The sequence below is a fragment of the Xiphophorus hellerii genome, chromosome 15 (assembly GCF_003331165.1).
Source record: "Xiphophorus hellerii strain 12219 chromosome 15, Xiphophorus_hellerii-4.1, whole genome shotgun sequence".
NCBI classification, from domain to species: domain Eukaryota; kingdom Metazoa; phylum Chordata; class Actinopteri; order Cyprinodontiformes; family Poeciliidae; genus Xiphophorus; species Xiphophorus hellerii.
The window spans coordinates 17735441-17761864 of record NC_045686.1 but is presented as its reverse complement, the minus strand read 5'-3'; the positions used below and the strand labels follow the sequence as shown (position 1 = coordinate 17761864).

Sequence of the window (26424 nt, the reverse complement as noted above, 5' to 3'; positions counted from 1 at the left end):
TGCTGCTTACGTAAAACAAAGCATAGCAATCTAACTCAACGATACACTTCTGATCTCTTAACTTCCAGCAGAATGTGCAAGAGTTTATCTTTTAAAGTTGCAATAGGCTATCAATGCTGAACAGCCTGTAACTCACTCCAGGTTACATTTTCATGGTTAACGTCAGGCTAACGTTTGGAAAAGGTTGGAAGGTCGTTTGTGCAGCCGGATCCTAGATAAGAGTGCTGCTTTACTGCAGGGAGGCTCCTGGAGGTCAGTGGGCCTCTCATGTAACGCAAAACGTGAATATTAATCGCATGTAACAACCAGGAGCCGTCTGACCTGAAGACGCCGTGTCTGCCTGTAGCGTTGGGAGACGACAGAGCACACGGAAGCAGCGGCTCGGGTGTCTTTAGGTCCTTTGCTTTCACCGAGCTCACGAAAAAAACCGCGGCTCTGTTGCTTTGTTTTCCTCCCCCAGATGAAGATCCTGTGCACTCCCGAGACGTTCAGGGTGGCGGTGAACAACATCCCGCTGTTCGAGTTCCGCCACCGCATCCGAGAGCTGAACCAGATCGACCGGATCAACATCCTGAACGACGTCGTCCTCACCTACGTCAACGTGGAGACGCTTCCTTAGGGAACCCGCGGCAGATTTTTTTTTTTTTATATATATATATATACTTTTCACTCAGAAATAAAGCACCGATTGTCAGCTAAGTTTCAGAAATGTGCTTAAATCTAAACATTTTTTTTTTGCAGTTTTCTGAAACAACTGACTAAATAAATTGGTGAACAACTTGGATTGTTTTCAGAATGAGCTTTAACTTATCTGTTGGGACCAAAAAAATCTAATAGCGTTGCCTGTGTTTTCTTCTGGGGGGGCGGCATGAACTAATAGTAGTATTGCTTTTTAAATGATTTACCATCATATGAATACCCAGGTCTTTTTCCAGGTTTTATGACGCAAGTAATACAAACTTGATTATGTTTTTTAAAATATTTTATTTTGTTGTTTTTACAGATAACAATCCTGGACAAACACTAGCTAAACTAAAATCTAGCTAACCATAAAAAATGCAAATAAAAGTTGAAATGACGTCGTCGGGTAACTAAAAAAAACTAGTGTTTTTTTCTGAATATTAGTTGCAAAATCAAGAGGAAAGCATCAAAATCTGCATGTCCATGCAATGTTTACTTTGCAAAATATTTAGATTTTTTTTTATAATACTTGAATGATGATTATGTACATTTGTGTTACATATACCTGCAGTAAGTGCAAATTACCACCTTTGTAATGGATTTAACCATTTATTGCATCTTTATTTTTCAGTTTGAAGAGGTTGTCCTAATTGTTTACATTATTTTGTTTATTAAATAAAACGTCACTAACTAATTTGGTAAAGTGAACCTTCAATAAAAGTTTGAGCAGGAAATCGTTCAGCTTTCAGTTTATTTAAAGAGAACAAGCTCTTTCAGAAAAATACAAAATCTCAGAGCATTAAAAAAAAACTAAAAAGTATAACCAGGATTTAGACGAATAAAAGTAGATATTTAACACTAATGAGACTACACATATTTAAGTAATATTAAAAATCCTGTTGGCACAAAAATATATAAAATTGACGCAAACTTCACTTGCTCTATTGTCAGTAGATGAGGTATTTCTGCCAAATGAGTCAGAAATCATTACAAGTTTTTCATAAATCCATTCCAAGTCAATAACAAAACTTGTTTGTTGTTTTCCTGAAAAGAAACATCAAGCAGAAACATTTACAGTACCGTAAATTACAGTGACATCTTGATAAACTAATTTTCTGTCAGTTTATCCCAATAACCTTTTTCAAATATGGCATACTCTATGACGCCTTAAAGATTTAAATGTTTCATATTTGCCCTCGGTAAAAATCAAACCATCTGTCATTAAGTCAACAGTTACAGTATCAATTCATCACACTAAAGACAAATTAGGGTTGAATAAAAAGCAAGGCACTTTTACGAAAGAAAACTAAATAATATTTCAGTGCTTAATATTCAGCCATCGTTCTACCAGCTCCTCTAAACACGACGGCGTTCCCACTGTTTGCATGAAGTGTTTACATTTTTTGTGCAAGTGTGCAAATAGAAAAAGGTGCTGTTCACGTTCTGTTGCTCCTGCATGCGTCGGTCTCGTCACGTCTCTGCGCGGCTACTGAAAACTCCGACGCCGTCCGTTCAGGTCTTGGTGTCCAGCCTCCTCTCCACCGATTTCAGCAGCAGCTCGGCGTACTGCTCCAGCAGAGCCAGGGCCTTGTCTCCGTCGCTGTTTAACACGGGGGCCCCCTGGGGCCCCGAGGAGCCGAGGGGCAACGAGTCCAGCTCGGCCTTGACCCTGAACAGGGCCTCGGACAGGAGGCCCCTCATCTCCTGGTGGTCTGAGCGCTGCGGTTGGTTGCTTTTCAGTAACTGTGTCAGGAACACACATTAAACCAGTCAATCAGATGGAATATTCTTTACATCTTCTGTTTTTTGTTTTGTTTTTTTTTTTAGAATATAGTTGGAACACCAAGAGTGTGTTCATCAATTCAGATTAAAAACATCTTAAAGCGCGACCCGTATTTGGAGGCCTTGAGTCCTCGACGCGGCCGTCGCGGGTTCGACTCCCGGACCCCCCTCTCCTTCCCCGTTTCCTGTCAGCCTACTACCACATAAGGGACACTAGAGCCCACAAAAATACCCCCTGGAGGGGTTAAAAAAACCATCTTAAATAAAAACTCAGTGTGGTAGAATAATTGAACTTATTAAATCTTGCAGCAATGTGGCAGAATAATAAAAGCAGCGTCTTTTTTAAGTGTGAAAATGGTTTGTAAAATGTCTAAGATTCAGGTAACAGAGACCCCTCAAAGCACAATTTTATATACAGTCAAAATGAGAAAAAAATGACAATATTTAAAAAAATAAAAAAAACAAGGCATAGCCAGAAATATGCAAATAAAAAAAGTTATTTTTTAAAAAACAAAGTACATCTCTCCAAGTGTTTAAGTTGCAGGCAAGCTCCAAGTGAATTCTCTGGGGAAACGGATAATAAATCTGACAGTAATATTTTTAAATATATAGAAATCAGCTGAGGTGTTTGCAAAAATTTGATCCGAGACAATAAAATTAGGCAGCTTGAAGACCTCACGTGAGTTTTTTTTTTTTTTAAAGCTGTAGTGTGTTCAATACAGGAAGTGAGCACATCAGCTTCTTTCATTCAAAAATGCAAATAAAAATCAGCTAGAAAATATCAGATAAATTCAACTTTGTTTGTTTAAGAAAACAAGCCATCTCTGAGGTTTTCACTCGCGGTTTCATTTTTTGTTTGTTTGGTTTCTTTCGCTCAATCTCTTTGACCGTCTTTCTCACTCCAAGCCCACTTACCGCAGTGTACAAAACGACGGCTTCCCTCAGACTCTGTCGAAGATCGGCGACGGCTTGCCTGCACGTCTCTAAGGTGACGGAGTGATCTGCAGCGAGGAGATGGAGAGAATGACTTTCAAGTTTTGTCACAGCGTGCTGCGAGTCAGAGCGAGCGCGCACGCAGACACAGGACAGCGCCTGCACAGAGGCCCACTCTGCCACTGAGGAAAGCAGAAAAAACAGAGAGCCTGCTGAGCATTAAAGAGGGAAGTGGCTGTGTGAACGGTGGAAAGAGTGAGAACAATTGATTTCTCACCCAATATCCTCCAGAAGGATACGGTTATCACTGATAGCGCAGCAGATAATTAAATATTTCAGCAAGATGGGTCACGTGTGGATACAAGAACGTAAGGTGTCATGGACGCTCCCAAAAGAAAAAGAAAAATGTGACCTGCTGAAAAATTCAAGATGGCGTACATTTTCAAGATGGCCGCCATGATCGTCAAGGAAAATGTATTTTTCTAATTTTGGCAGTGTTTCACAGATGAATGTTTCTGTGGTGAAATAATTCATATTTGGACCCATAAAAGTAATATTTACTGACAATCTTTTGATTTCTCAAGATGCCCACTACTGTTGACGTGGAAAATACTTTTTTGCACTAAAATTGCTAATTAGATCAATGTGTTTGGTGTCACATCATACATATCTTTGAGCTATAGAAACCACATACATTCCTTTCTCTGGTGGCCATTTTTCAAAATGGAAGCCATGCTTGTAATGGAGAATATATGTCTGCACTTAAATCGACAGTAGTAGGTCCGCTTTCGCTAAACTGCAAAAACAATTAGCAGAAAAAATGTAGCAGAAGCTAACGCTAACCACTAGGACCACTGTGGGCGACTGGTGTGAAACTCTTAACAATCCTCAGTTTAAGTTTTGACATCTGATTTTACAACATATTATTACTTTACAGTTGTATGAACAGGATGACCCAAGTCGAAAACATGATGTGACATAAAGTTCATCCATGTCGTGAAAATGGGAAACATTTTACGGCAGTAATTGGTTCGAAAGGCTCAAAGATGGTGGTCATCCTGAAATTCAAGTTCCTAATGACAATATGAAAAACATGAGGGGAGAACATGCACATTTTTATGCTTGTATCCACACTTAAAATATTTCTTACAGTAATATGCAGCACTAGTGGTGGCACTTAGAGTTCTGAAACTAAACACAAACGTATTTCTCTTGCTTAAATGTTTCATTTCATGTCTCCTCTTTGTTTCTGATATAAACGAGGTCCGTGTCCAATCATCAGAGCCATCAGTGAGAAATAAAGGACGAAACAGAGGGCACAAGCAGACTGCAGCGATGACGAAAATCTGAAATCTGAGAGAGCAAACCTGGCCGTGGGCTCGATGTGCGGTCTTCTCCCGACACCAGAGGGCGCTCTTTAGCCACCTGACCTCCCTCAACACTGGGAACAAATGTTAAAAATGTATGTTACTTACAGATAGGATGTTGATCTTACGTGGAAATTAGGATACCGAAAAACAAAAAGGGAGCTTTTCTCACATGGTGTCACTTTACAGCCACAAACCTCTTTGTATTGGGATTTTATGTGACAGACCTTCAGAAAGTAGGGCACAACTGTGAAATGATACATAGTTTTCAAAGTTTTGTATCATAGGGTCGATGTGTTCATCACCCTGAATACATCAACCCCACTGTGAGGCATGGTGGACGGATGGGGGTTTTTTCTCGCATGGAATTGATGGGAAGATCGAAACAAGGCGGTCCTGTTCAAACCAAAACTACTCGACACTTCTTGGATTTCTGAAACCACAAATTTTTTTTTTCTTGAGTGTCACAATTATAAACTAGCCTCCTTTGTGTTTGCCTCACATGAAATCCAAGAAAAACATGTGGAAGTTTACACTTGTAATGTGACAAAACGTGTAAAAGCGAAAGAGGCATAAATATGTATGCGTCTTTAAAATTCAGTTTAACTTTACCTCTGAGGAAACACATCTCTGCTCTGCCTCACTGGCAGCGAACTTGGTAACGAAGGATCCAAACATAAGGAGAGTTGTCTGCATCGCCCTGAAACCAGGAGAGATACAGACATATTATGGGACATCCAGCTCCTCCTGTGTGTGTGTGTGTGTGTGTGTGTGTGTGTGTGTGTAGTTTCAACAGTGTGTGCCTCTCTTCTTGTCTAACCTTGTTTTTTATCTGGAACATCACAGCGAACATCTACGGTTGAAGCGGAAGCCCTGAGCCCGGATGCGGAGCAGCGTGGGGTCGGCTTGGCGTCCAGGCACAGGCTGCGCCGCGGGCTCAGAGGCTGCTTCGGGAGCGGGATCCGCGAGGCCGCGGCGTTCTGGGTCAGACGCCCGGCTGCCTGATGACCCAGAGAGGAGCTTTGGGAGAACGCGCTGGGTGATATGGACGACTCAGACGAGACCGAGGACGGGAAACAGAGGCATGGCTCTGCCTCCGGCTCGTCGGGTGACCTCCTGTTTTCGGGGAAGCGCGGGGAGCGGGGCGGCGACTGGCAAGGCTGGACACCGTCTCTTGGAGAGGTGGAGCGGCTGCGTTTGGCGTTGGAGCTGGCTGTGGGGTTCATGTAGGAGTGGCAAGGCTTTAGTTTGGGACTCTCCCATGGCGGGGGGGACGGCGGGGTGTGTGGTGACCCGGAGGACGGGCACGAGAAGTAAAAGGAAGGCTTGGAAGTGGAGGTAGTCAAAGGCAGCTGCTGAGGTCTCCTCTGCTGCTCCCTTTGGACACTAGGGGGCACCGGGGAGTGAGACGCTAGAAAAGGAGGAATGGAAAGATAAAATTCATTCTTCTAAGAAAAAAAAAATTATTTTACATGCTGGTGGAGATGATTTAAATTTTGTATGTTGATTCATTTAGAACATTTTTTTTCAATGAAGACTAATGTGTAAAAAGTAAGACATAAAAGAAATATGTTTAGACTTCTGCCCACCTCCTTTTTACGGAAGAGGATTAGGGCCACCGGAAAAAAAAAAAAAGGAATTATGAGATTAAAGTCAGAATTCTTTTTTTTTTTTTTCGGTGGCCCTATTCCTCTTCCGTACCTTTTCAAACAGGGTAATCAAAACATTAATACGATGACATCTGAACAAATTCAGCTTAAAGATGAAGAAATCCATACTAAAAAATTGCAACCTGGAGGAAACAGTAAGCCTCAATGCAAAGCTACAGCCAGAAATTTAAGGAACGGGATCAAATAAGAAAAACATACAGTCTGAAGATAAGTTCTGTGCAGAACGGGACTTCTGGAAAGCAGCTGGTATGTCCAGCATGGAGGAGGTGGTCGATGTCGGGTTGGACTTCCTCCACTCCGGGGACCAGGACGTCTTCTTCTTCAGCGGCCGGAGCTTAGGAGGAGAACTTCTCTCCGGAGGCCTGCAGGGACGACAAACGGCAGCTCTGAGTAAAACATTTCAAAATAAGCATGCCAAAAACTCCACATTTGATTCTATAGTTTTAAATGACCGAGAGAAAAAGGTACGTCTTTCCGTCACAGTTTGAAGGATTTCTATGAGGACCAAAAAGTCTGGGTTTTCCCGTTACCTCTCAGTTCTGACAGCCGTCCTGTCCTCCGTCTTTCTCCTCTCGTCCATCATGGGCCGAACCTTCGACACCGGAGGCTTGGCGGATTTCTGTCCTTCTTCCGACTCAGTCATTCTGGCCAGTGGAGCTACTGGTCTACACAGAGGGCAAACATTTATTTTCCTTATGCACATTTTGGTAGCAAGGCTGACTATATCACGCTGAGGGATATGAAGTAATATTAAGGTCATTGCATGTTAGTTATTGAAATTTAGAGCTTCTAGGGATGACAATAATATTCTCTTGCAGTTTCTGACATAGCAGACGCCCAGGGCGGCAACAAGTACCAGGATAAAAAAGATAAAGGAAAGTTGCCTCTTGAACAGCTGCCCTGCTTTTATTCATGGCAGCTGATAATAGGCAGACAGTTTTAAGTCACCCCCAAATTAAAATAACTTCCTGCATTATGACTGATTATGGGACAGCAGACGGAGCTCCATTAGAGTCGGGTCTGCTACGGATGATTTGATATGTTCCGATATTTGTCATGTTGCAAATATCGGAACATGACAAGCATTCCGATATTTGTCATGTATTTGTATTGCAGTGAATTTGTGTTTGTGTTTCACAGCAGTTTGAAATACAAACTGCAGTGTATTTTTGTTTTTTACACAAAGTAGTGCAATATTGTAAAATGGAAGTGAAATTTTAATGTTTTTTTGTTTTTTTTACAAATAACAGAGAACATTAGGGATGAAACATAATAAAACTTAGTAAATTTAAGCTTTAAATAGGGTTAGATTATAAAATATTACCCTTTTTTAGAATATTTAATGAAACATATGAACATGTAATTTATTCTCTGACAAAAAAGAACTAACATTGCATCCCACTCTGAACAAACAGATAATTCCCAGAATGAAGCACGGTGGTGGCAGCATCATGCTGAGGGTAAATTCAATTCTGTCTGAATTGAATTTTTCCTTCCCACACTTTCTGGAATATTATTTATAAACAAAAATGTTTTTTAAAAAATTGAAACAAATATATATTTATTCCACTTCACAAATATTCACTTTTATGTAATCTGTCACAGAAAATTGCAACAACAAAAAAAACCCATAAAAGTTTGTTATTTTACTGTAATAAAACACAACACTGCTTCTCTTACTCAACACTCTGATTTCCGTTTCTATATTAAACTAATAAACCAGGTTTTTTTTATTGTTTATTCTTCTGTTTCAGTTCGCTTCCATGTAAAGACAAACATCAAACTGACAGCTAGCTGGATCAGGAGGGAACGCAGATGGTTTAACAGAGCAGCCTGTCAGCATCCACAGGGGTTTATAATTATAGTCGAGAGTCGGCGCCGGCCCGAGGTGGTCAGCACTACCTGTTATTATGTCCTTTGGCCAGGAAGCGTGAAGACATGCTGAGCCCCGGGACTTTGCTCTGCTCGGCTGCAGAAAGGGGTTAAAAAAAAAAAACAGAAACAGAAAGTGGAAGTGAGATCAGGAGAGGAATCAATAATGTCTGTCTGAGCTCGACTGTGGGGTCATTGAAAGCAACACGGAGGCATTCTGAGGCACAAAAGCCCCGAGGCCGAGCCTGAACTGGGATTTTATGTTCGATATCTGGAACTGTTTGAGATGTGAAAACAAAAACGTCTCGGTTTATATCTAGATTACTTTTCTTACGGGGGGGAAAAAAATAAATCTTTGAATCCACCTTTTTCTGATAAATGAGTGTTAAAGCCGAGTCGTGGCTAATTCGGCCGCATCTGTTCAGTCCCACCTGAGCTGCAGCTTTCGGCCAGCGCCTCAAAGTTCTGCCGCAGGAAGTCCTCCTCACCGGGCTCTTGGGAGTCGTTCACCGTCCTCAGAGCTTCGTCCATGCTCGTTACCAACGCGGTCTTCCTCGCAGCCCGCTCTTCCTCCTCGTCAGAGCTGCACCGACTCAGAGATTCCACATCTGCTGGAAATGAAAGCAAAACCAGGATCGGACTGAGAGCGAAGCACAAAGGAGATGGTGGGAGGGGAGTGGGGGGCAAACGTTGCTGCGTGCATCGCCTTCAGTATTTGGGTAAAAGACAGTTTTTATATTTCTACAACCTTTCCATATTGTGTCACGTAGGACAAGAAGTCTTGATGCGTTTTATTTGAGTGGTGTAAAATTGAACAACACACAAAAGCAGAGTTATAAACGGGTTCATTTCAGCGGTTTACCTCCATCCATCCATCAACTCTTCCTGTAAGAGTAAAGAAAATCAACCCCACAGCATGACGCTGCCATCACCAGGGAGCTGTGGATTGTTCTTTTTGAACAGAGTCCTTGCATGTAGGCCAAAAAGTAAGTACAATTCTTATTTACCTGGCACCTTTCGAGATACAAATCACAAAAGTGCGTCGACAAACAAAACAACAAAGAGACAAAACAAACCTAAGCAAAAATAAACGTCCCGACTGGAACAACTTGTTCCGGATTTTTACGGTGCTCCCCGCATAACTTTTGGCAAACCGCGAACGTGATTTACGGCTGTCCTCTCGCCACTTTTCCTCTAGAGTTACGGCGTCCTTCCGCTTCCTAATAACGCTCATTAATCGCATCGGACCTCAGTAAAATACACTGAATAACTGTCGCTGCTCGCAACAAACTCAAGGAGTGTGTTCAGCTCCCTGCTGATGTCTGTGCGCAACGCTACTGTTGAACAGTTTGTCTTTTATTGTCACTAATTGGAAATAGTAAATAGTACACTAAACAAAGTTTTTAACTAACTTTTTAGCTAAAAATTTTAATGTTTTGTTCATTTTAAACATTTTGTTCATTTTTTTATTAACCAACTCAGTTGCACATTCATTTAGACTGGAGTCTACTATTTTCTATATTACTACATAGTATATTTATGCTGAGATTTTGCCCTTAAAGAACAGTATTTATACTCTTATTTCTGTCTTTATATGTAGTCTGTATTCTATCTTCGCGTCAGTCTATTTTCCGTGATTGCCTGTCACTTAGCTGCTGTTGCACAGAAATGTTCCCGTTGTGGGACAAGACAGAACATTTCTACTCGGTTCTGTAGTTTGTGTTTGCGATGTCGGAAACTGCAGAACCTCCTCGGCAGTTTCTCACCGTCCGGGACGCGATCCGGGCTGGACTCCCTGCTGTCGTAGCCGAGCGAGCAGGCGCTGTCTGGGCTGCGGCTGTCCTGGCTCGCTGCGCGGGTCCTCTGCCTCGGCGGGCTGCGGGGCCGCTCCGTCACCACGTAATCGTCGCTGCAGGGCGAGAGAAACGGTCAAACTCCTAAAATAAAATTTTTTTTTAAAAGAAAAGAAAATGCCGTTCCCTTGGGTGAGACAGTGTGGAGGAGTTGATGAGTTACCCATCCACTGGACTCGTGTCGTCTTCGTTTTCCTCAGGGAAGAACACCGGTCCAGCCGTCTCCGCGGCACAATTGGACGTTGCCAGGGGCAACCAAGCCAGATGCCTCCTGGATCTCTCTTCCACTTGCTGCTCCTGGAAATGAAAGTTGCTCTTTAAAAAAAAAAAGAAAAAAGAAAAAATGCGTTCAAATTCCTACCACTACCAAAAAAAATTTATAAATAAAAATATAAAACCCCAATCTGCTCACCTCGGGGTCATGGAGGCTGGAGATGCTCTGTGTGGGGCAGTTGAGGTTCTTCTTTTGACCAAAGGTCTCAAGTTGCCTCAGGTCCAGCATGGATTTCACCATCAGCTCCAGCGAACCGATGCGACGGGACCAACGTCTCCGCGGACGCTTAGCGGGGTCAGGAAGGACCTGGCTTACTGCTCCGTGCTGGAGAGGAACCAGGAAACAAACAAGGCTTCATACCAGCTGTTTCACACACCGTCATGTTGTCAAAACACACTTTAAAGTCTGTGTCTATCCGCACTGCTCAGCTAGACGAATCCTGTAAATGTCGTGTAAGTCACGGCAGCGTGTTAAGGGCCATGCTAAGAAGATTAAAAAGATAAAATTACAGGAATAAAATCATAATATGGACTTTAGTCTCGTAATATTATGACTTTAATCTCGTAATGTTTTTTTTTTTTTTTTTTAAATGTTCTAGTAAAGCCCCAAAGTTCATCGTAAGACAGTTTTAAAAGTAATTATTGTTCATGATTCTGTCTTTTAAATACATTGTGAAATTTTAATTCTTTGTTACGCACTGAGTTTTGCTATAGTTTGCTGAGGCTAGGAAGCTCTTTGGTCTACATGAATTGTTTTTAATACATATTAATAAATTTGACTATCGACATTCTGAAGTCAGTGGATTTTATTTAGAGATTTCAGAGAGAAAAAATTTGAACAGAATTGTATGCAACACTTTCCATGTTTTAACGTAAAATAAAACGTTGAAAACAACGCCGCTTTCCTTCTACTGCACAACTGTACTCCACTTTGTGTTACAGAAAATTCAGATAAAATGCAAAAAAGTTTCTGGTTGCGAGTTGATTAAAGGTGGAAACGTTTTATTGGTATGAATGCATTCTATTTTTTAAATGTTTGTGCAAATTAATAGCTAAGATACGAACAAAATGCTAAGGTATTTTTTTTAACTGCGTGGTTGTTAGCTTATTTAAAGCATCTGATTTTCTTACCTTTCTCTGCTCCCAGTCCTGTTCTTCATCTGAATCTAATATTGGATTTAAAAAAAAAAGAATATTAGGTTTAAAAAAAAATTATGTCTTGAAGACATTTTTAGCTCTACATAGATCAGGTCAAAACAAGAGCTGATCAGCTTCTCTCATCTCCTTTTATTAGCCAACGCGGTCATTAAAGCTGCTCTCCTCGCATTAAGACAACTACCTGTGTCCTCCTCTCCGTGGCAGCTGTTGGAGGAGTCGCTGCTTTTGCTGTCGTCCGCATCATTAGTGTCTTCGTTCTCCTCCGCCTCGTTGTCTTGGTCGCTGTCAGACGACAGGCCGACCAGAGCCGGAGCGCTGTACGCCTCCCGCCTGCGGTAAAGCAGCAAAAAAAAAAGATTAATAATGATGAGGCTCTGCGGAGTGTCAGCATGTAAAGCACAGAACTCATTATAAAGAGTCACTGGCTCTGTTGTAGACGTTAAAAATGAGCATGGGTGTGTGTGCATGTGCACCTGATTCCAGAGGTCCCACGGCGAGGTGAGTTCTGGTGTTCTCCCAGCTGGTACCGCCTCTCCTTCATGGCCATTGTAAGTTCTGGAGCAAGGCGCCAGACAAAGACACAGCTGGGGGAAGGAAAAGCATACAAGCATTAAATATTTAGGTTTTCATCTCATTGTAACCACCGAGGAAACCGTCTTCAAACACATTCCCGGAGTCATTTCCTCTCGCGCGAGGAGCTGGAAATTGATTCCACGCGACTGCTGGATGTATTTTTATCATTCTTTACAGTAGATGATCCAAAAGCAAAGCTCTCATTAAGTCTTGTACATCAATCTACCACGTGACAGGTTGTTGCAATTTGTATTTAAATAATTTATTTTATAAGTACAAGAAGCGACTGAAGGCGAGTTGCACTAACACTCTCGCTCTGAATGTTGTAGGGTTTTGTTTTTTGTGCTTTAGGTGGACAAAAGAATAAATCCTTGACATGATAGGAAAGATAAAAATCACATCCTGTTAGGAGGAGGAGCAAGGCAGCCTGATGCATACAAATCCCTCTTCATGTGTACACATTCATTTTGTTTTGGCTTCATGTGCTACAATTCAGGTTTTTATGGTATTAATAGACACTCATAAAAACCTTCAGTAGTGTACGGAAGCATTTGGTTATCAGCTAAAGACAACGATGTGCTAGGAGACCACTAATAATGTTTTCCTATTTATGTTCTTTTGCTTAGATTACGGGGTTAACACCCACAAGGCTGCGCTTTTGTTTTTTGGTCAGATGTGAAACAACGGCCTAATGTAACGCGTGACCGCGATAATTATGTATTTAAGCTACTTTAAAGTGGAACCAAACCCGATTGTGAAAGTACAACCCCGCTCCGGGAGCCATTTTGAAAAAAATTGAACCAAAATGGGCGGAGCCAAAAGCCACTGAGGGGCACGTTCAAGTTAGGTGATGACGTGTTGTAAGGACGAGGGAAAGCGAAGTCGCCATCTTTGTTGATATATTTAGCGACCTTTTAGATCCCCTCTAATCAGGGGTTCAAAAATGCGGCTAGCGACAAACCTAGCGGCGTTCTTCAGTGGTTTTGGAGGCACGTGAAAGAACCAATCGCTTTTCAGTAACTGTCCTGCGCGAACAGCAACGAGTGCCACATTACACCCAAATCCCCGGATGTGAACGAAGCCGTTCGTTTTCCATTTGTAAGCAACTGGAAAATTCAACTGCAGTAGCCACCCTTCAGCCCAAAGAGGGCAGCACTGAGACAGTTTTAGGTCAAATTACACAAGTTTGCAAGAAAATGTCACAACTCGCACAGTAGCAAAAGATAGCATCTGTTCAATTTATAGATTATCTGTAGAAAAAAAATACTTGTGGTTTAGCTACTTTTAAATACAACCAAAACCAGAAATTAATATACACTGTATAAAAAAGATCCAGAATCTTTTTAACTCATAATCTGACATTGAATCAGACAAACTTTTCCTTTTAAGGTAAATTGGATTACCAGCTCAAAAGTTTACATACACCGAGATTATCTACATGCAGATGATGATGTCATGGCTTTGGAAACATAAACGGAGGGAAACCTTTCGATGCATTTTAGGGCATTCTAGAAAAATCAAAAGAATATAACAATTTGTGGGGCGTAATTTCCCAAAATAAAAGGTCGACTTATCTCCCGCAGATCAAAAACGGCAACATATCTCTCAGCAAGTCAGATACCTGATGCCACAAACAGCCTTTTTAGTAAAGAGACATTGTGAAATATCAGATCACTGTTAATAGTAAGTGTCAACAGGTTCTGAGTCCCTTTCATGTGTGAGCTCAAGTAAAGACCATCCTCTCACCTGTCTCCTGATACAGAGATTAAATGCTTGCAGTCGCTGGTGAACTTCAGCCCAGTGATAATCTCTGCAAAACAAAAGCCAGTCATTAGCATCGTGTTACCTGTTAGTAACTTTTCATACAAAAGCTAACGAAGATCATCTTCCGCCTGGTTCCGTTACCCGAGTGTCCAAACATTGTGGCGACACACTCTCCAGTCCAGAAGTCAAAGATGCTGATGTTTTTATCGGAGCAGCTGGTGGCCACGTATTGACCCGAAGGATCGATTTGAACCTTTTACAGCAAATAAAAACAGTTCCTTATTTCCTGAAGTGTCTATATAAATATATTTAAAAAAAACACCACAGTGTGAACTGAAAGAGGAAATGTCACCCTGAGGAGACTGCCATCTTCACTCAGCGATCCTTTGTAGAGCTTTCTCTGTTTGCCGCTGCTGATGTTGAAAATCCTGCATCGGGAAGAAGAGTAGGGCCTCAGGATGTTTCAAACTGCCAACCGTGCGAGCCGTAAGAGAAGCAGCCGCACGCACTCACGCACGCACCTACCTGATGCAGCGGTCCTGACAGCCAACAGCTGCGTACTTGCAGGTGGCGTCTACGCTCATGTCGTAAAGTGTGGTTTTCCTCACCGTGTGGTGGGAGCGCCTGAACTCTGTGCCTTTGTCGGTCTGCAAAAGTCAGGAAGAAAAAAAGAAAGAAAGAAAGAAAGAGAAAGAAGAGCACAGTTTTTTCCCCCACACTGAATAAAACACTGCACTGTGTGAACTCTAGATCACCTACTAACATAAATATTTCACAAGTGTTCAGATGTTTGATCGAAAAGAGCAACCAGCTGCTTTTCCCACCAAAACATGTCAATGTGAAGCCCAGCCGAGATCTGAATCTAGTCGTGGAGCAGCTTGTGCGCCTCGTTTTACGGTGCCTTACGAAAGTATTCACACCCAAAGAGTATCAAGCAGGTCAGAGGCAAGTTTGTGGAGAAGCTTAAAGAAGAATGAGATCATAAAACAGTGTCCAAGCTTTAGATGAGCTGCAGAAATCCACAGCTCAGGTGGGAAAAGTTACACTGCAAAAACACAACATCTCACAAAGTATTTTTGCTCCAGTTTCTATTGTAAATGTTTTAGTACACTTGAAATAAGACAAAAACCGACTCACAAGTAACTTTTCAGCAAGATACAGGAGTTTGTTTTAAGTAAGTAATTTCTTAATATCGATGAAAAAAAGTTTCATTTGCATTTTATTCCACTTACAAGATGTTTTCCCGTGTATTGGCTGTGCACTACAAAAAGTGTCGCGTTTATGGCGGAGTGACAAGAATAAAGCACATTGTTTTAAAACAAAAAATCTATCCAAAACACTATTTGCAGCTTGCCAATAGCCGTGAAAAGACGTGGAATGAAAATCTCTGCTCGGACGAGGCCAAAGTGTTTTTGTTTTCGCTTTTCTTTTATCTAAAAGCAAATCGGCGTTTGAGGCAGGAAACCAACACCGCACATCCATCTGATCTAACCGTCCTCGCAACAGTGGCAGCATCGTGGCAGGATGCTTTTCTTTTTGCAGGGACAACGATTACTTTATCAGTCACTTTGCGAATCAGAGTTAAACGCGTGACAGGAGAAACGATCCTATTGTGTGGCAATCGGTGCAGATTAGCAAAGCGATACCCGGTCAATATTTTTTTCTCTGATTTGTCCCGGGAGCTTTGGGGCTTTCGAAGGTTTCCAGTTCAAACGGAAAGTTCCCGAGCAAATGTCCCTTCTTTAATATTGCTGCCGAGTGTTTGTGTAAGCGTAATTATCCTGAGCTGCTGAGCAAACGCTTTCAGCATCACATTTACGAGAGCGGCTGTTTCGTGTTCCACAGTAAACGTCAGATAAAAAGGTAAAGATGTTACCTTGTGCGCCGTGCGGAAGTAGATGCTCTTGTCTGCTCCACAGCTAATCATCCTCACCTTGTTGTCATTGGCTGGAGAATGAAAAAAAAATACAATTACTAAATGATTTATTTATGGTCAAAGTTTTACGATTGGCAAAAAAAACAACTAAACATAAATGTGTACGGTCTTATCAAAAAGGTCTTATTAGTGTTTATTCCTGATTACAACCAGTGGGGGGAAAAAAAAAAAAAACTAAAGCGGGGCAGATCGTAAATTACGGATTAAATAATAAATCAACGATAGCAACTGATGCGCATATGTTGGGCGCATGAGAGAAAAGAAGGACTTTGCTCCAGCAAACAAATAAAAACCCAAATTGACAACACAAATGTACATTTAATTAATTATGTAAATAAGCTCACAGAAGCGGTACTTTTGTGTGTGTGCGTGGGTGTGTGTGTGTGTGTGACTGAGCAGCAATAATAGCGGGGATTAGGAAAGATTAACCGTCAGATGTCGGCTGCGTCTCGAGTGGCTCACCGGCGAAGCGGACGGCTGTTATGGATGAGGAGTGTTCGTCGAGCGTCTGCACCAGGCGGTAGCCGTCGTCCGCGTCCAAGACGTGGATCAGACGGTCCCTGCTGGCTGTGGTGAGCAGCTTCAGGCCTGAGAGCAACGGAACCGTGTTAATGCACGGCAGCTTGGACTAAAACACACTGCCATCGCAGTCAAAAGTGCACCCACACACACAGACACACGCGCCGACCTGTTTCTGGCTTACTGTACTCCAGACAGAGGATCTCAGCGTCATGGGCTTCCACTTTAAGAATCTCCTCCATGCTGCTGAGGTCATGAACCCTGCACGACAGCGGCATCACGTTACAGACAGACGAACCTCGAGGTCTACCAGTCGGTCCCTGGCCGTAAATCACCTCAGCATCCCGCTGCGGTCTCCGGACGCCAGGTGTTTGCCGTCTGGACTCACGCAGATGGTTCTGACGCCTGCTCTGGTTTCTGCCGTCTGCCCGTCCCCTGATTTGTCCGTGTTCGCGTTCCACTCTGGATCCTGCAGCGTGCCCGCATTTCCATCTACGTACATTATCTTCAAGAGATCCTGCAGAGAAAACAATGAGAACAGAGCCAATCAATCATTGCAGGGGATGGGGGTGGGGGGATTTACCTCAAAGTTTCAATATGTCAGAGGTAGTGGAGGGCAATTTGTGATTTTACGCATCGTTAATTGACACCGATAAATCGTAATTCTTAACCTGATAAGAAATCTATCAAAATAAACGATAAACCACACAATAAATGCCCACTCAGAGGGGAAGAAAGAAAAGAAACTTGCAGTGTAAAAAAGCAAACTCACGTTGCTGAGGATGTTCTGCGTCGAGTCTCCCATCCTCCATATTCTGATGGTGCCGTCTGCCGAGCAAGTGAAGAATGAGTTTGATGACAAATCTGCGGCCAAACCTCCGGGAACGTCAGGAAACACCTGAGAAGCGATGATGAGATTACTTCAAATTCGGCAGGAAGTTGGAACGGCAGAAAGGATTTCTGTACTCCTCTGGTCTATGACGTAAAATCCCAATACAGACTGGATGGATAAAACTTTTAACATGTATAAAAAGGAAAAAATTAAGAGCCTGTCTCAATCACAAGACCCGACTTTAACCATGCCGTCAAAGTCGGGTAGACCCTCTGAAACTCATCTGATCCAAATCATTTTTAGCCACCAAACTTGCTTCTAATAGATACACGTTATCAATATTTAATGCTATGGTTTTAGTTTGTGTATTTTTATTTATTTATTTGTATTTCTTACAAATACAAGAATTCTTTTTCTTTCGCATTTTCCTATTTTTCATTCTGATCGCTGCAAAGTTTCTCTGGGAAATAGAGTTGTTTTATTCATCATGATGCACCATGTGACTCATCTTTTCTTCTCAAGTGTTGAAATTGGCTTTATGTGACTATAAGTTTTGTCAAAATTAAAGATAAAAATATATATATTTATTTATTTATTTTTGTGGTTGCAACGCGACAAAATGTGAAAAGTCACCTAAAGTTTCTGGAATTGATGTGATGCGTCAATATCGACCTATTTATCAATTATCCATCAATAACCTAATCATTCACTCTATTTCTTGATCGCTAAGGGGACATTCAGAGGTCATCATTGTGTCAGAAGACGGTTTTTTTGGTTTGTTTGTTTTTTTTTACACAATCGCTTAACGCTGAATGTGTTTACCTCCAGGTCCCAAACAGACGCAGCATGGAAGAGGGCAGAGTTCACCTTCCCGACCCGGTGAACCTCTCTAACGTCCCACACATACAAACTGTGGTCACTATACACACAGCTGAGCCAGCGGCTCACGGGATCATAGGTGACGGCAATGACGTCTGGGTATCTGTCTTCTATTTTGGCGTGAAACAGGGCGCTGCAAGGAGTAAAGTTGGGGGTGGGGGTGGGGAGGAGACTGAAAATTAGAAGCGATAGACTAGATTTCAGCTTAGACTTTTCCAAAACAAATAAGAGGCGTTTGGGACGACGCTCTATAAAGAGATCGTTCGATTTGGCCCTGCGGTGGATCGCTGCTCCTGATCCTGTCCTCACCTGGCCTCGGTGACGGCCGAGACGTCAGCGCCGAGGGGATGGGGCCGCGGCAGCGTGCCGACGAAGTTCAGGTCGGCGGGTCTGAAGGCCCGCACCGTTCCATCGGCGCTACCGCAGAAGATCGTGTCTTCGGACAGAGACAGGGACTGAGCCGCGCCGGTCTGAGAGGGAGGACAGCGCCGGGAGACAAACTCAATACTCAGCTTTTGTGCTGCGGAATAAATGAACGCAAATGTGAACAAGCTATTGGACATCCGGAGTTGCAAATCCCAAAGCTGGCAACTGTCTTTGTTTAAACATGTATAGTCTGCTGCACACACACACAAAAATTCATTTAAAATATTTATATATATATTTAAAAATCACTCTTTTTTTCTTCTATAACCCATAAAAACACATCATGGCTAACTTGCATAGCATTTATCACTTTCGCAACTTAAAAAAAAAACAAATTAATCATTTCAGTCAATTATTTTATTCAAGATTTCTCAAAAGGAAGTTCATTTCATTGTTTACTCGATGCAGAAATTGTTACATTATGAGGCTGATAAAACGCATGATCACCATTGACAACATGCAAATGTTAAATTGTAAGAAAAAGAGAGAAATGAAGAAACTGATTCGTATATTTGAAAACTGACAGCATCACAAATTCTAATCATCATTTTAAGCAGTTTTTATGAGAAAACATGAAACTGTGTCCTTCTGTATGTCATATTTCTCTATAAGTCTAAATGGATAATAGTCTAAAAGTCTAATAGTTGCTTCTTCAAATGTGCATGACCATTTTTGGCTCTTGACTGAAATTGTTGTACTTAGATCTCCCAACAGAGGGCAAGTGAAATGATCCATCAAATGAGTTTGATCAAGCTGAACACGTGTAACAAGAAAGCAAAACCAGAAGAAATGGATCTGTGACAGGCAAACGCAGTTTACCACCACTGGAAGAAAAAGATGTCACAGACATCAATAAAACAAATTAGGCATTTGCCACCATTTGTTTTTTGAAAATGACATCTCCAGGGTGTCATATATAGCCGAATGGATTAACAAAGTACCGCTGATATTCTCTGTGTTTGGACCTACTTGGCCCAGACGAGCCTCCGCTGGTGTCACTTACCCGCAGGTCCACCCACTTGTCCAGCATCCTGTTGCTGTTGAACTCACACAGCAGACCAGAGGAGGTGATGCAGAAGGTGGAGTCGGACTTGGAGCCCCGCCCACAGGCCACATCAGAGAAGAAGTTGTTCCTCAGCTCTCCCAGGAGTCCCGAGCGGCCCAGCAGAGGCACGGGAGTTGTGGTCTGTACGCGACAGAGAGGGGTAACGCTAGGAGCGGCTCACTTTCTCCTTAGATGCAGCGTGAGAATCCAATTTCTTAAAAAAGTGTAGGAACCAAACAAACCAAAAACACACTTCCATACCTTGTTGGCCTTACAGTTGTCCAAATACCAGAACTTGACGTGTCTGTTGCCCACAGTCACAAAGTAAGAGCTGTCCTCAGAGAAAGACACGCCTGTCACCTTGCTGGACACTTTGTTCGCCGCGACGACGACGTCTTTCTGCAAGAGGAGAGCACAAACACGACTTCAGAGCATATATTGACTGTAAAATCCAAGTTTTTTTATGTCAAATTTGGCAGTCGGTTGAAAGGTTGAACTTGACGTTGCTGCGCTTGTTTAGCGATTCATGGGAGATTGGCCCCCGCTCAGTATTTGTGTCAAACAATAAGGCAGTCAGCAAGCACTTGGCCTTTTGGCAACAAAGACTGGAAGTAGGAGGAAATGGGTCAGTTTCAGTCCGATTGTTTCAAAGTCCCGCTACCTCTGAATCAAACCCCCCAAAAATTGCGCTTCTTCAGAAGCAAATTTACCGTAAGTGTTAGAAATGGGGGTTTAAACGTCTGTGGGGTTCTTTTCCTCAGAATCGAACAGATTTCAAGAGCTTTGGCACGTCAGAGTGAACAAATGTCAAGTCAAGACGTGGCATGCTGTTAGCCTCGTATCAGGAAAGACCCAGCGCTGTCATTGAATTAAAGCTGAATCAGCTTTCTGCCAGTTTAAATGTCTGCTTTACATTTGAAACATGCAGTTGCCATTTTGTAGTATGTTTTTTTTTTTTCTATTCTTCCCCTTTAGATGCTGGTTTCTTTTTCAGCTGGATGTTACAGCACGAATATAACCCTCTCGGGAACTTTTCATTAAATTTGGGTAAATTGAGAAATCTAACCCACGTCACTCCGATAACACCGTTTTAGACTGACACGGAAAACGTTCGTACAGAAGCAGGATTACTGCAAGCGACACAGACCTTCCAGGCCCAGACGTTGACCATCATGTCATGCTGGTTTCCCACACTGACTATGTATTTGTTGTTGGGAGAAAAGGCCACACACGAGACGCCGTATTTGTGCTTCTGCAGCTCGGCCACCTGCTTGCGCTCGGCGACGTCCCACAGCCTCACTGCTGGTAGGTGACCGCTCTGATGAAAAGAGAAAAAAAAAAAACAGTATGCGGTTGTTAACATAGCATCTTATACCGTATCTTCACTGTGGAAATCAAGTTGACTTCACTAGCTTAACCCCAATGCTCACCTGTCTATCCTGTCTACCTGTCTTTCGCTAAGAGCTAATCCTCCCTGTCCTCTGACTGAGAATAGTTACTCTGCCTCCAAGGGATCAAAAGGTCAGCAGGCTATTTGTGTTGTCCTTTTTTCTTTTTCTTTTTTTTTATTAAGGCTGCAATCAATGGGAATTGAGACAACCTGTAAGTCTGAGCTGAAAGAGACAGAAAACAAGGAAAAAGGAGACAGAAAGTCCATCTGGTGGCAGCTTTTTCTTGTATGCAAATGAACCTCTGTTTGATGAATGAGCACGGGTCAGAGACATCAGATAATTTACTCGGGGTTTATTTTTCTTTTTTTTTTTAAATGCTTAAATCAAATCCCGTAATAAAGCTGTGATGCTTCCGTGCGGCTTTGACCTAAAATCAAACAGATACTCAGATTAAATTCCTCAAAGCCAAGCGAAGCAAGGCAAAGTGGCCTTCAGGCGTTTCAGATTAAAACGGTGCCAAAATTTTAGAAAAAGGTGCCAACAGTTGGCGCGTTTTGGTCATTTGAACTTTGATTCCCGTAGCCATAGCAACCACCGCGTGTCCAGCCACTTGCACGGCGAAGTCTGTAATCGGCTTTGGTTAGGCAGGGGAGGATTAAGGTGGCGCGTTGAGCCGAGGCCCACGTTGTAACACCAACACACAGGGCTGAAGACGCACCAGTGACGGGACATTTGGGACCGAGACGCAACAACAACAACGACCTGGACGCCTTATAAGTGGAGAGGCTTTAGCTCACTTCGTACCCGCCCGCGGAGACAGATGGATCGACATTAGCGAATTTGTATTCAGCACCAAGCCTGTGTCTGGCAGGAATAAAGCATGCAAACCACCAACTCTGAGCAGAACTGAAGTCTGTTAGAGTCGAGCTAAAAAAGCAGTCACGTTTCCACTGCGAAATGAATTTATGTTCGTTATAAAATATCGACAAGGAGGAAACTGACCTCTCCCGTCACCAGGTGCTTTCCATCGGGGGAAAATGAGAGAGCTGTGATAGTTTTCCTGTAAAAGTGAGGCAGAGAATTTAGGTTCATTTAATATTCCGGTGGGACATCGAAAGTTTATTTTTGCTCCTTTGTGAATGTGGATCAAATTTCCGTACAGCTCACCTGGATGTGTTGATAATGTGGTGCTGTTTGTCCTTTTTGGGGCTCAGCAAGACCACCACGCACCTTCAGAAAGAAAGGAGAGACACAAGGAAAACGTGCAGAGGATTTTAACCACAAGTAATTTTTTAGAACTTTGATTTAAGCAGCAACACTTTCTTTACATTTCTTTCAATAGCTTTAACTAAAACATATTTTTGGCTAGTTTGAAAAAGACAAAAATTGAATTTTTTTTATAAGATCCTCACAAGAAAAAGGACAAATAAGAGATATAGAAAGTCTAATATTTCTCACTGAAATAAAGTCAAGTGAAACTATAAACAAGTAACTACAGATTGATCCTTTAGTAAAAATATGGTTTTAAAGAAGTTTATTTATTAGGAGTTTAATATTATCTGTGTACTATTTAAACATGCACGCTCATTTTGCATAGTTTGCTGACATAGCTAAACCTGTTTGGCTTTACCTAACAGAACCAGGTGCATGGACGGCTTAAAGAGAGCCGCTGACAATGTAGCTTCCCATTCTAGCTACCATTAAAACCGTAAAGACACAAATATAACCAAGGGTGAGGTATAAAACTAGAAGTGATTTGCTATGTGAATGCTAAATATTGATTTAGAAAATGTAGATTTTTGATACCTTGCCACCAGGTGTTGAGCATAAAAATCTCCTGGATGCTAACTATAGAGCTACAACCGTTAGCTAAGGGCAGGCTGTTCTGTTCAGACAGTAAAATTAACTATTGTCACTGAGTTCATGTAATTGCTGTGTCTCAAAGTTGTGAAGCGGTGTTGGAGTTTGTTAGTTTTAAGCAAAGCCAGACAAAGTGTCTTAAATCACCTCTTATGTTGAAACATTTTAGCTTTTTCTAGTACAATGTTATGCTAGGCTACATAGCTTCAAAAAAGCTTCAGACTTGAAAGTGGGAACGAAAGGACAAGAGGTCTTTATTAGCGCAAAAATCCCACCTAGATTAACCACAAGCAGCCATGTTTTGATCCATTTTATCTACATAAAAATGCCTTTCAACTATCTGTAGACAACAATACGTAGCATATTTCACCTTTCACACTGAAGATGGAGAGCAATGTTAGATTGCTGGTTCTCTAGGCTACAACACATTTTGTTTGGGAGAGCCTGCTAATATAATAGCTAACAAAAATGTCATATTACTAATCAAATAAGAACCTTTTAGTAAATTTCCCCCTGAGATCAGTCATGTATATTGATTTTTATTTTTTTTTAAGGCTATGTAAAATCAAGCCTATTGAACTGAAACCATGCTAAGTAGCTAAACAATGTAGCCTAATCTATCTGTAATTTTCATACCCTTGTAAATGCTCTCTTCCATATTCAAATCGCTCAGATAGAAACAATGCCTCCTGTGAAAAGCACTTCCTCTCTCTGCACTTTGTTCGTTGGCAGCTCGCAGATTAGCGCTCCTCCTGTTGCAGAACAGCAAGTTCTTGAGATGCGTGCCAGGAAACTACATTCCTGGTACCACAGCTTGTACGGCTTTAAACTGGGACAGCAGGTGGAATGCCAGATTGGGGCTCAATTTAGGAAATTTGTGCTTAATTTGACAAGCGCTGTGGGTCATGTACAAATATCTGGACACACGTAGACATCTCAAACTGACAAAGAAATTACGCGGCTGAATAATATGTAGTTTGTTTTTAAGGAAAAAATGTAGCTTTATAACCAGCTACCAGGTTGGTTGACTTTATGCAGCACAGATGTGAAGCAATTATCAGAAACCGTGCTTAAACCAGCTCAATTTTACATCAGCTATTCAGCTAAAGCTAAACCCTTCCAGCACGCCAGAATCTGAGCCTTTTGTAGATCACAGACGGATATAAAAAGCCTCCCTAAGGACGGCACAATAAGATTTGAACTTTCTCTGATTGAGGAAGCCCACCGGGCCCTCCTCCTCCTCTTCAGATAGTTGACAGATGATACTTGATAACAGAAATTTGCACACTAAACGTCTGCAAGGGGCAGATATGATAAGTGTGCCGCTGATAAGACAAAGAGCAGATGTCGGGATAAGAGTCTTTACCCCGCAGGATAGGCCACAAGTCCAGATCTGGGATCGCAGGTCAGGCCACTGTTTCCTGCGGCGGTGATCCCCAGCACCTTCTCCAAAGTCACCTGTAGAGACACATAAAGGAAACCTTTTTTTTTTTTTTTTCTGTTCTACAGATCTCTGGAGAACAGCTGGTGGACAGGCAGATGGGAGCCCAGCCAACAGTGATGTAACCAAGCATCTGTGTTAATGAATGAAACGCAAGGGGAGGGAGGCAGGTCACAACACGCGTGCAGATGGAGCTAGTGCGACAGAACTGAGGTGCAAAAACGCTGAGCAAAACACAAAGACCCTGCTCAAAGTCAGCAGAAATTTAGAAAGCATTTCAGAAGTCTAAACAACTTTTGATTTCGTTGAGCTTCTCTGACGTTTCACTTTTAGAAACACAGTAAAGAACCGTCTCTGACTCAAGATTTTCCTTAAACTAAGTAGTTAAATGACAATGGTACGGTAGCACCATTGTCAGACTAAAACATTGTTTTATTTTTTCCTTTCGTGTGTGTGAAAGTGTGACGACGAAGTTCTATCAGTAGAGGACGGGGTCGGCTGGCTCAAAACCTGCTGTCTGTCTCGATGAGTTCACGGCGTCCTACTAACACACATGCATTCACAATAACAAACTCAACAAACTGATCAGGACAATAACAGGACAGCACGAAAACGCCTCATAATCCTGATGTTTGCTTACGGTTTTTGCACAGCCGTGATGTGGCGGCTCCTTCCTACAGTTTTAAAACCTTTTCACGCAACAGACCGCCATAAGATCGACATAAATTAACTTTTTCATAGAACTAGACACGTTCACGCACCAGGCAATAAATAATATTTTTAGAAATCTTTGCAACAGATTTGAAAAACAATTGAATTAAAATTTAATTGACAGCAGTACTTTGGAAATAGATGATACATTTTAAGTTATAAATCATATAAATCACAGGTTCAGATGTGGCTCTATACGCACACTAGTGGTGCACAAACAAAATTCTTTCCAAAACACAAAAATATACTTTGTCAACTTCTAATTTTTCCCTATTCAATAATGAACTAAATGCACAACGTTGTAAAATTACATGAAAAAGGACCTTCAAATCATTGCAGAATTAAAACATGTTTGCTTACCTATAAAGAAGACTTACATTTTCCTAACTTTATTTTATTTTATTTTATTTTATTTTTTAAGAGTTTGGAGGTGTGATATGTTAATCATTTGCTGTTCTCCTGGTTTATATACCCTAACTCTTTTAGATTTATCTCGACAACAAGAAATAGGACATTTGTCACTCATCCTGTGATAAAACACTTTCTGAATTTGGTTCGGTTTAATGAGTGGGAACACCAACTCCCTTTGCTTTTAAGGTAAAACCAGAAACAAAACAAAAAAATATTGTTTATGCTCCTATGTACATATTAATAAAATGAATAAAACGTTATTAATAAACTATGAGTCCTTTGTCTTGCACCTCACACTTTAAGGGGACGCAGAGAATCATTCCAGGGGCCATGAAGGGACCTCGGGCCACACTTTTGACACTACAGTAACAAGAAAATATCTTTGATTTGAACACTAATTCTATGCAATTAATGTGTTTGCCCTGAATCTGCAACTTTATACAACTTTTTCCCCCCCACAATTCTTCTTACCTTGCTGGTGAGGCTTTCCTTGCATTTCTTCTTGTTCTTGATTGACGGCGACCGCAGTAAGTTCCTGATGCGACTTGTGATGGTGAAGCCGTCGCCGGGCATGTTGAGCGCGGCTCTCTGAGTCCTTGCGCAGGTAATAGAAGCAACACCAAGCAACAGATCCTCCTCCAGCGACAATCTGTCGGTCTTTACTAAGTCAGACAGCGCTGCTGCTGCTGCAGGGACGTGTGGACACTAAATCTCCGAAGCTGCTCTACAGCGCTCACTTCTGCCCGAACCGCGTCTCTCTCTTTCTCTCTGTCTCGGCGCTGCGTTTTGAATGGAGAGCCGTAGGGCATCACATCACATCACAGCTTCAATCTAAACTGCAGGTCCCGTGATTACATCAGTGATTCTTTTTGTTGGTTTAACGGGATTATTGGGGAGTGAGGAGGACACGGGGGGCATTTCTGCTGCTGATTGGCGGAGGTTTTTGTTTTTGGCCAGAAAAAGATTCTCCAATCTCTGACTCATCAGTCCGCTCTTAATGGACTAGTTAAAGCAATTTGGTTGTTGTACAATGATTGTAATGATCCA

General features: G+C 42.0%; 2 protein-coding genes across 7 annotated transcripts in view; one reads left to right on the top strand and one right to left on the bottom strand.

Annotated features, from left to right (window-relative positions):
* The window catches only part of LOC116733807 (galectin-3), a 9610-nt gene extending 8195 nt beyond the window's left edge, over positions 1-1415 (top strand). For all 4 annotated transcript variants that reach the window (XM_032584662.1, XM_032584664.1, XM_032584663.1 and 1 more), the window contains one exon: positions 461-1415. In XM_032584662.1, the coding sequence (XP_032440553.1) occupies positions 461-619 (159 nt within the window). In that variant the 3' untranslated portion in view covers positions 620-1415. The remainder of the gene's footprint in view (positions 1-460) is intronic.
* On the bottom strand, positions 982-26424 carry LOC116733804 (mitogen-activated protein kinase-binding protein 1-like). 3 transcript variants are annotated; one of them, XM_032584653.1, is made up of 33 exons: positions 25849-26424; positions 24181-24272; positions 22122-22184; positions 21957-22014; positions 20711-20881; positions 19825-19962; positions 19522-19704; positions 18402-18562; positions 18036-18225; positions 17154-17279; positions 16717-16898; positions 16551-16642; positions 16325-16450; positions 15803-15873; positions 14452-14573; positions 14279-14354; positions 14068-14179; positions 13909-13972; positions 12063-12173; positions 11771-11919; positions 11563-11597; positions 10571-10756; positions 10322-10473; positions 10072-10214; positions 8737-8916; positions 8336-8402; positions 6964-7098; positions 6632-6795; positions 5584-6174; positions 5376-5463; positions 4764-4837; positions 3379-3464; positions 982-2424 (listed from the first exon to the last, which is right to left on the bottom strand). In XM_032584653.1, exons 1-33 carry the CDS (start codon positions 25948-25950, stop codon positions 2194-2196), a joined length of 4521 nt encoding a protein of 1506 aa, XP_032440544.1. In that variant the 5' UTR covers positions 25951-26424; the 3' UTR covers positions 982-2193. The 3 variants fall into 3 exon arrangements, with proteins under 3 accessions (XP_032440544.1, XP_032440546.1, XP_032440545.1); XM_032584655.1 differs by having other exon boundaries at positions 10322-10455; XM_032584654.1 differs by having other exon boundaries at positions 8737-8913; positions 25849-26423.

Excerpts from the sequence above, each read along its gene's own strand:
- LOC116733804 (XM_032584653.1), bottom strand. The coding sequence starts at position 25,950 with ATGCCCGGCGACGGCTTCACCATCACAAGTCGCATCAGGAACTTACTG. Across the intron at positions 19,705-19,824 it reads ACAACTGTAAGGCCAACAAG|ACCACAACTCCCGTGCCTCT; the intron begins GTATGGAAGTGT and ends TGTCGCGTACAG. Across the intron at positions 10,757-11,562 it reads AGGACTGGGAGCAGAGAAAG|CACGGAGCAGTAAGCCAGGT; the intron begins GTAAGAAAATCA and ends GTTCCTCTCCAG.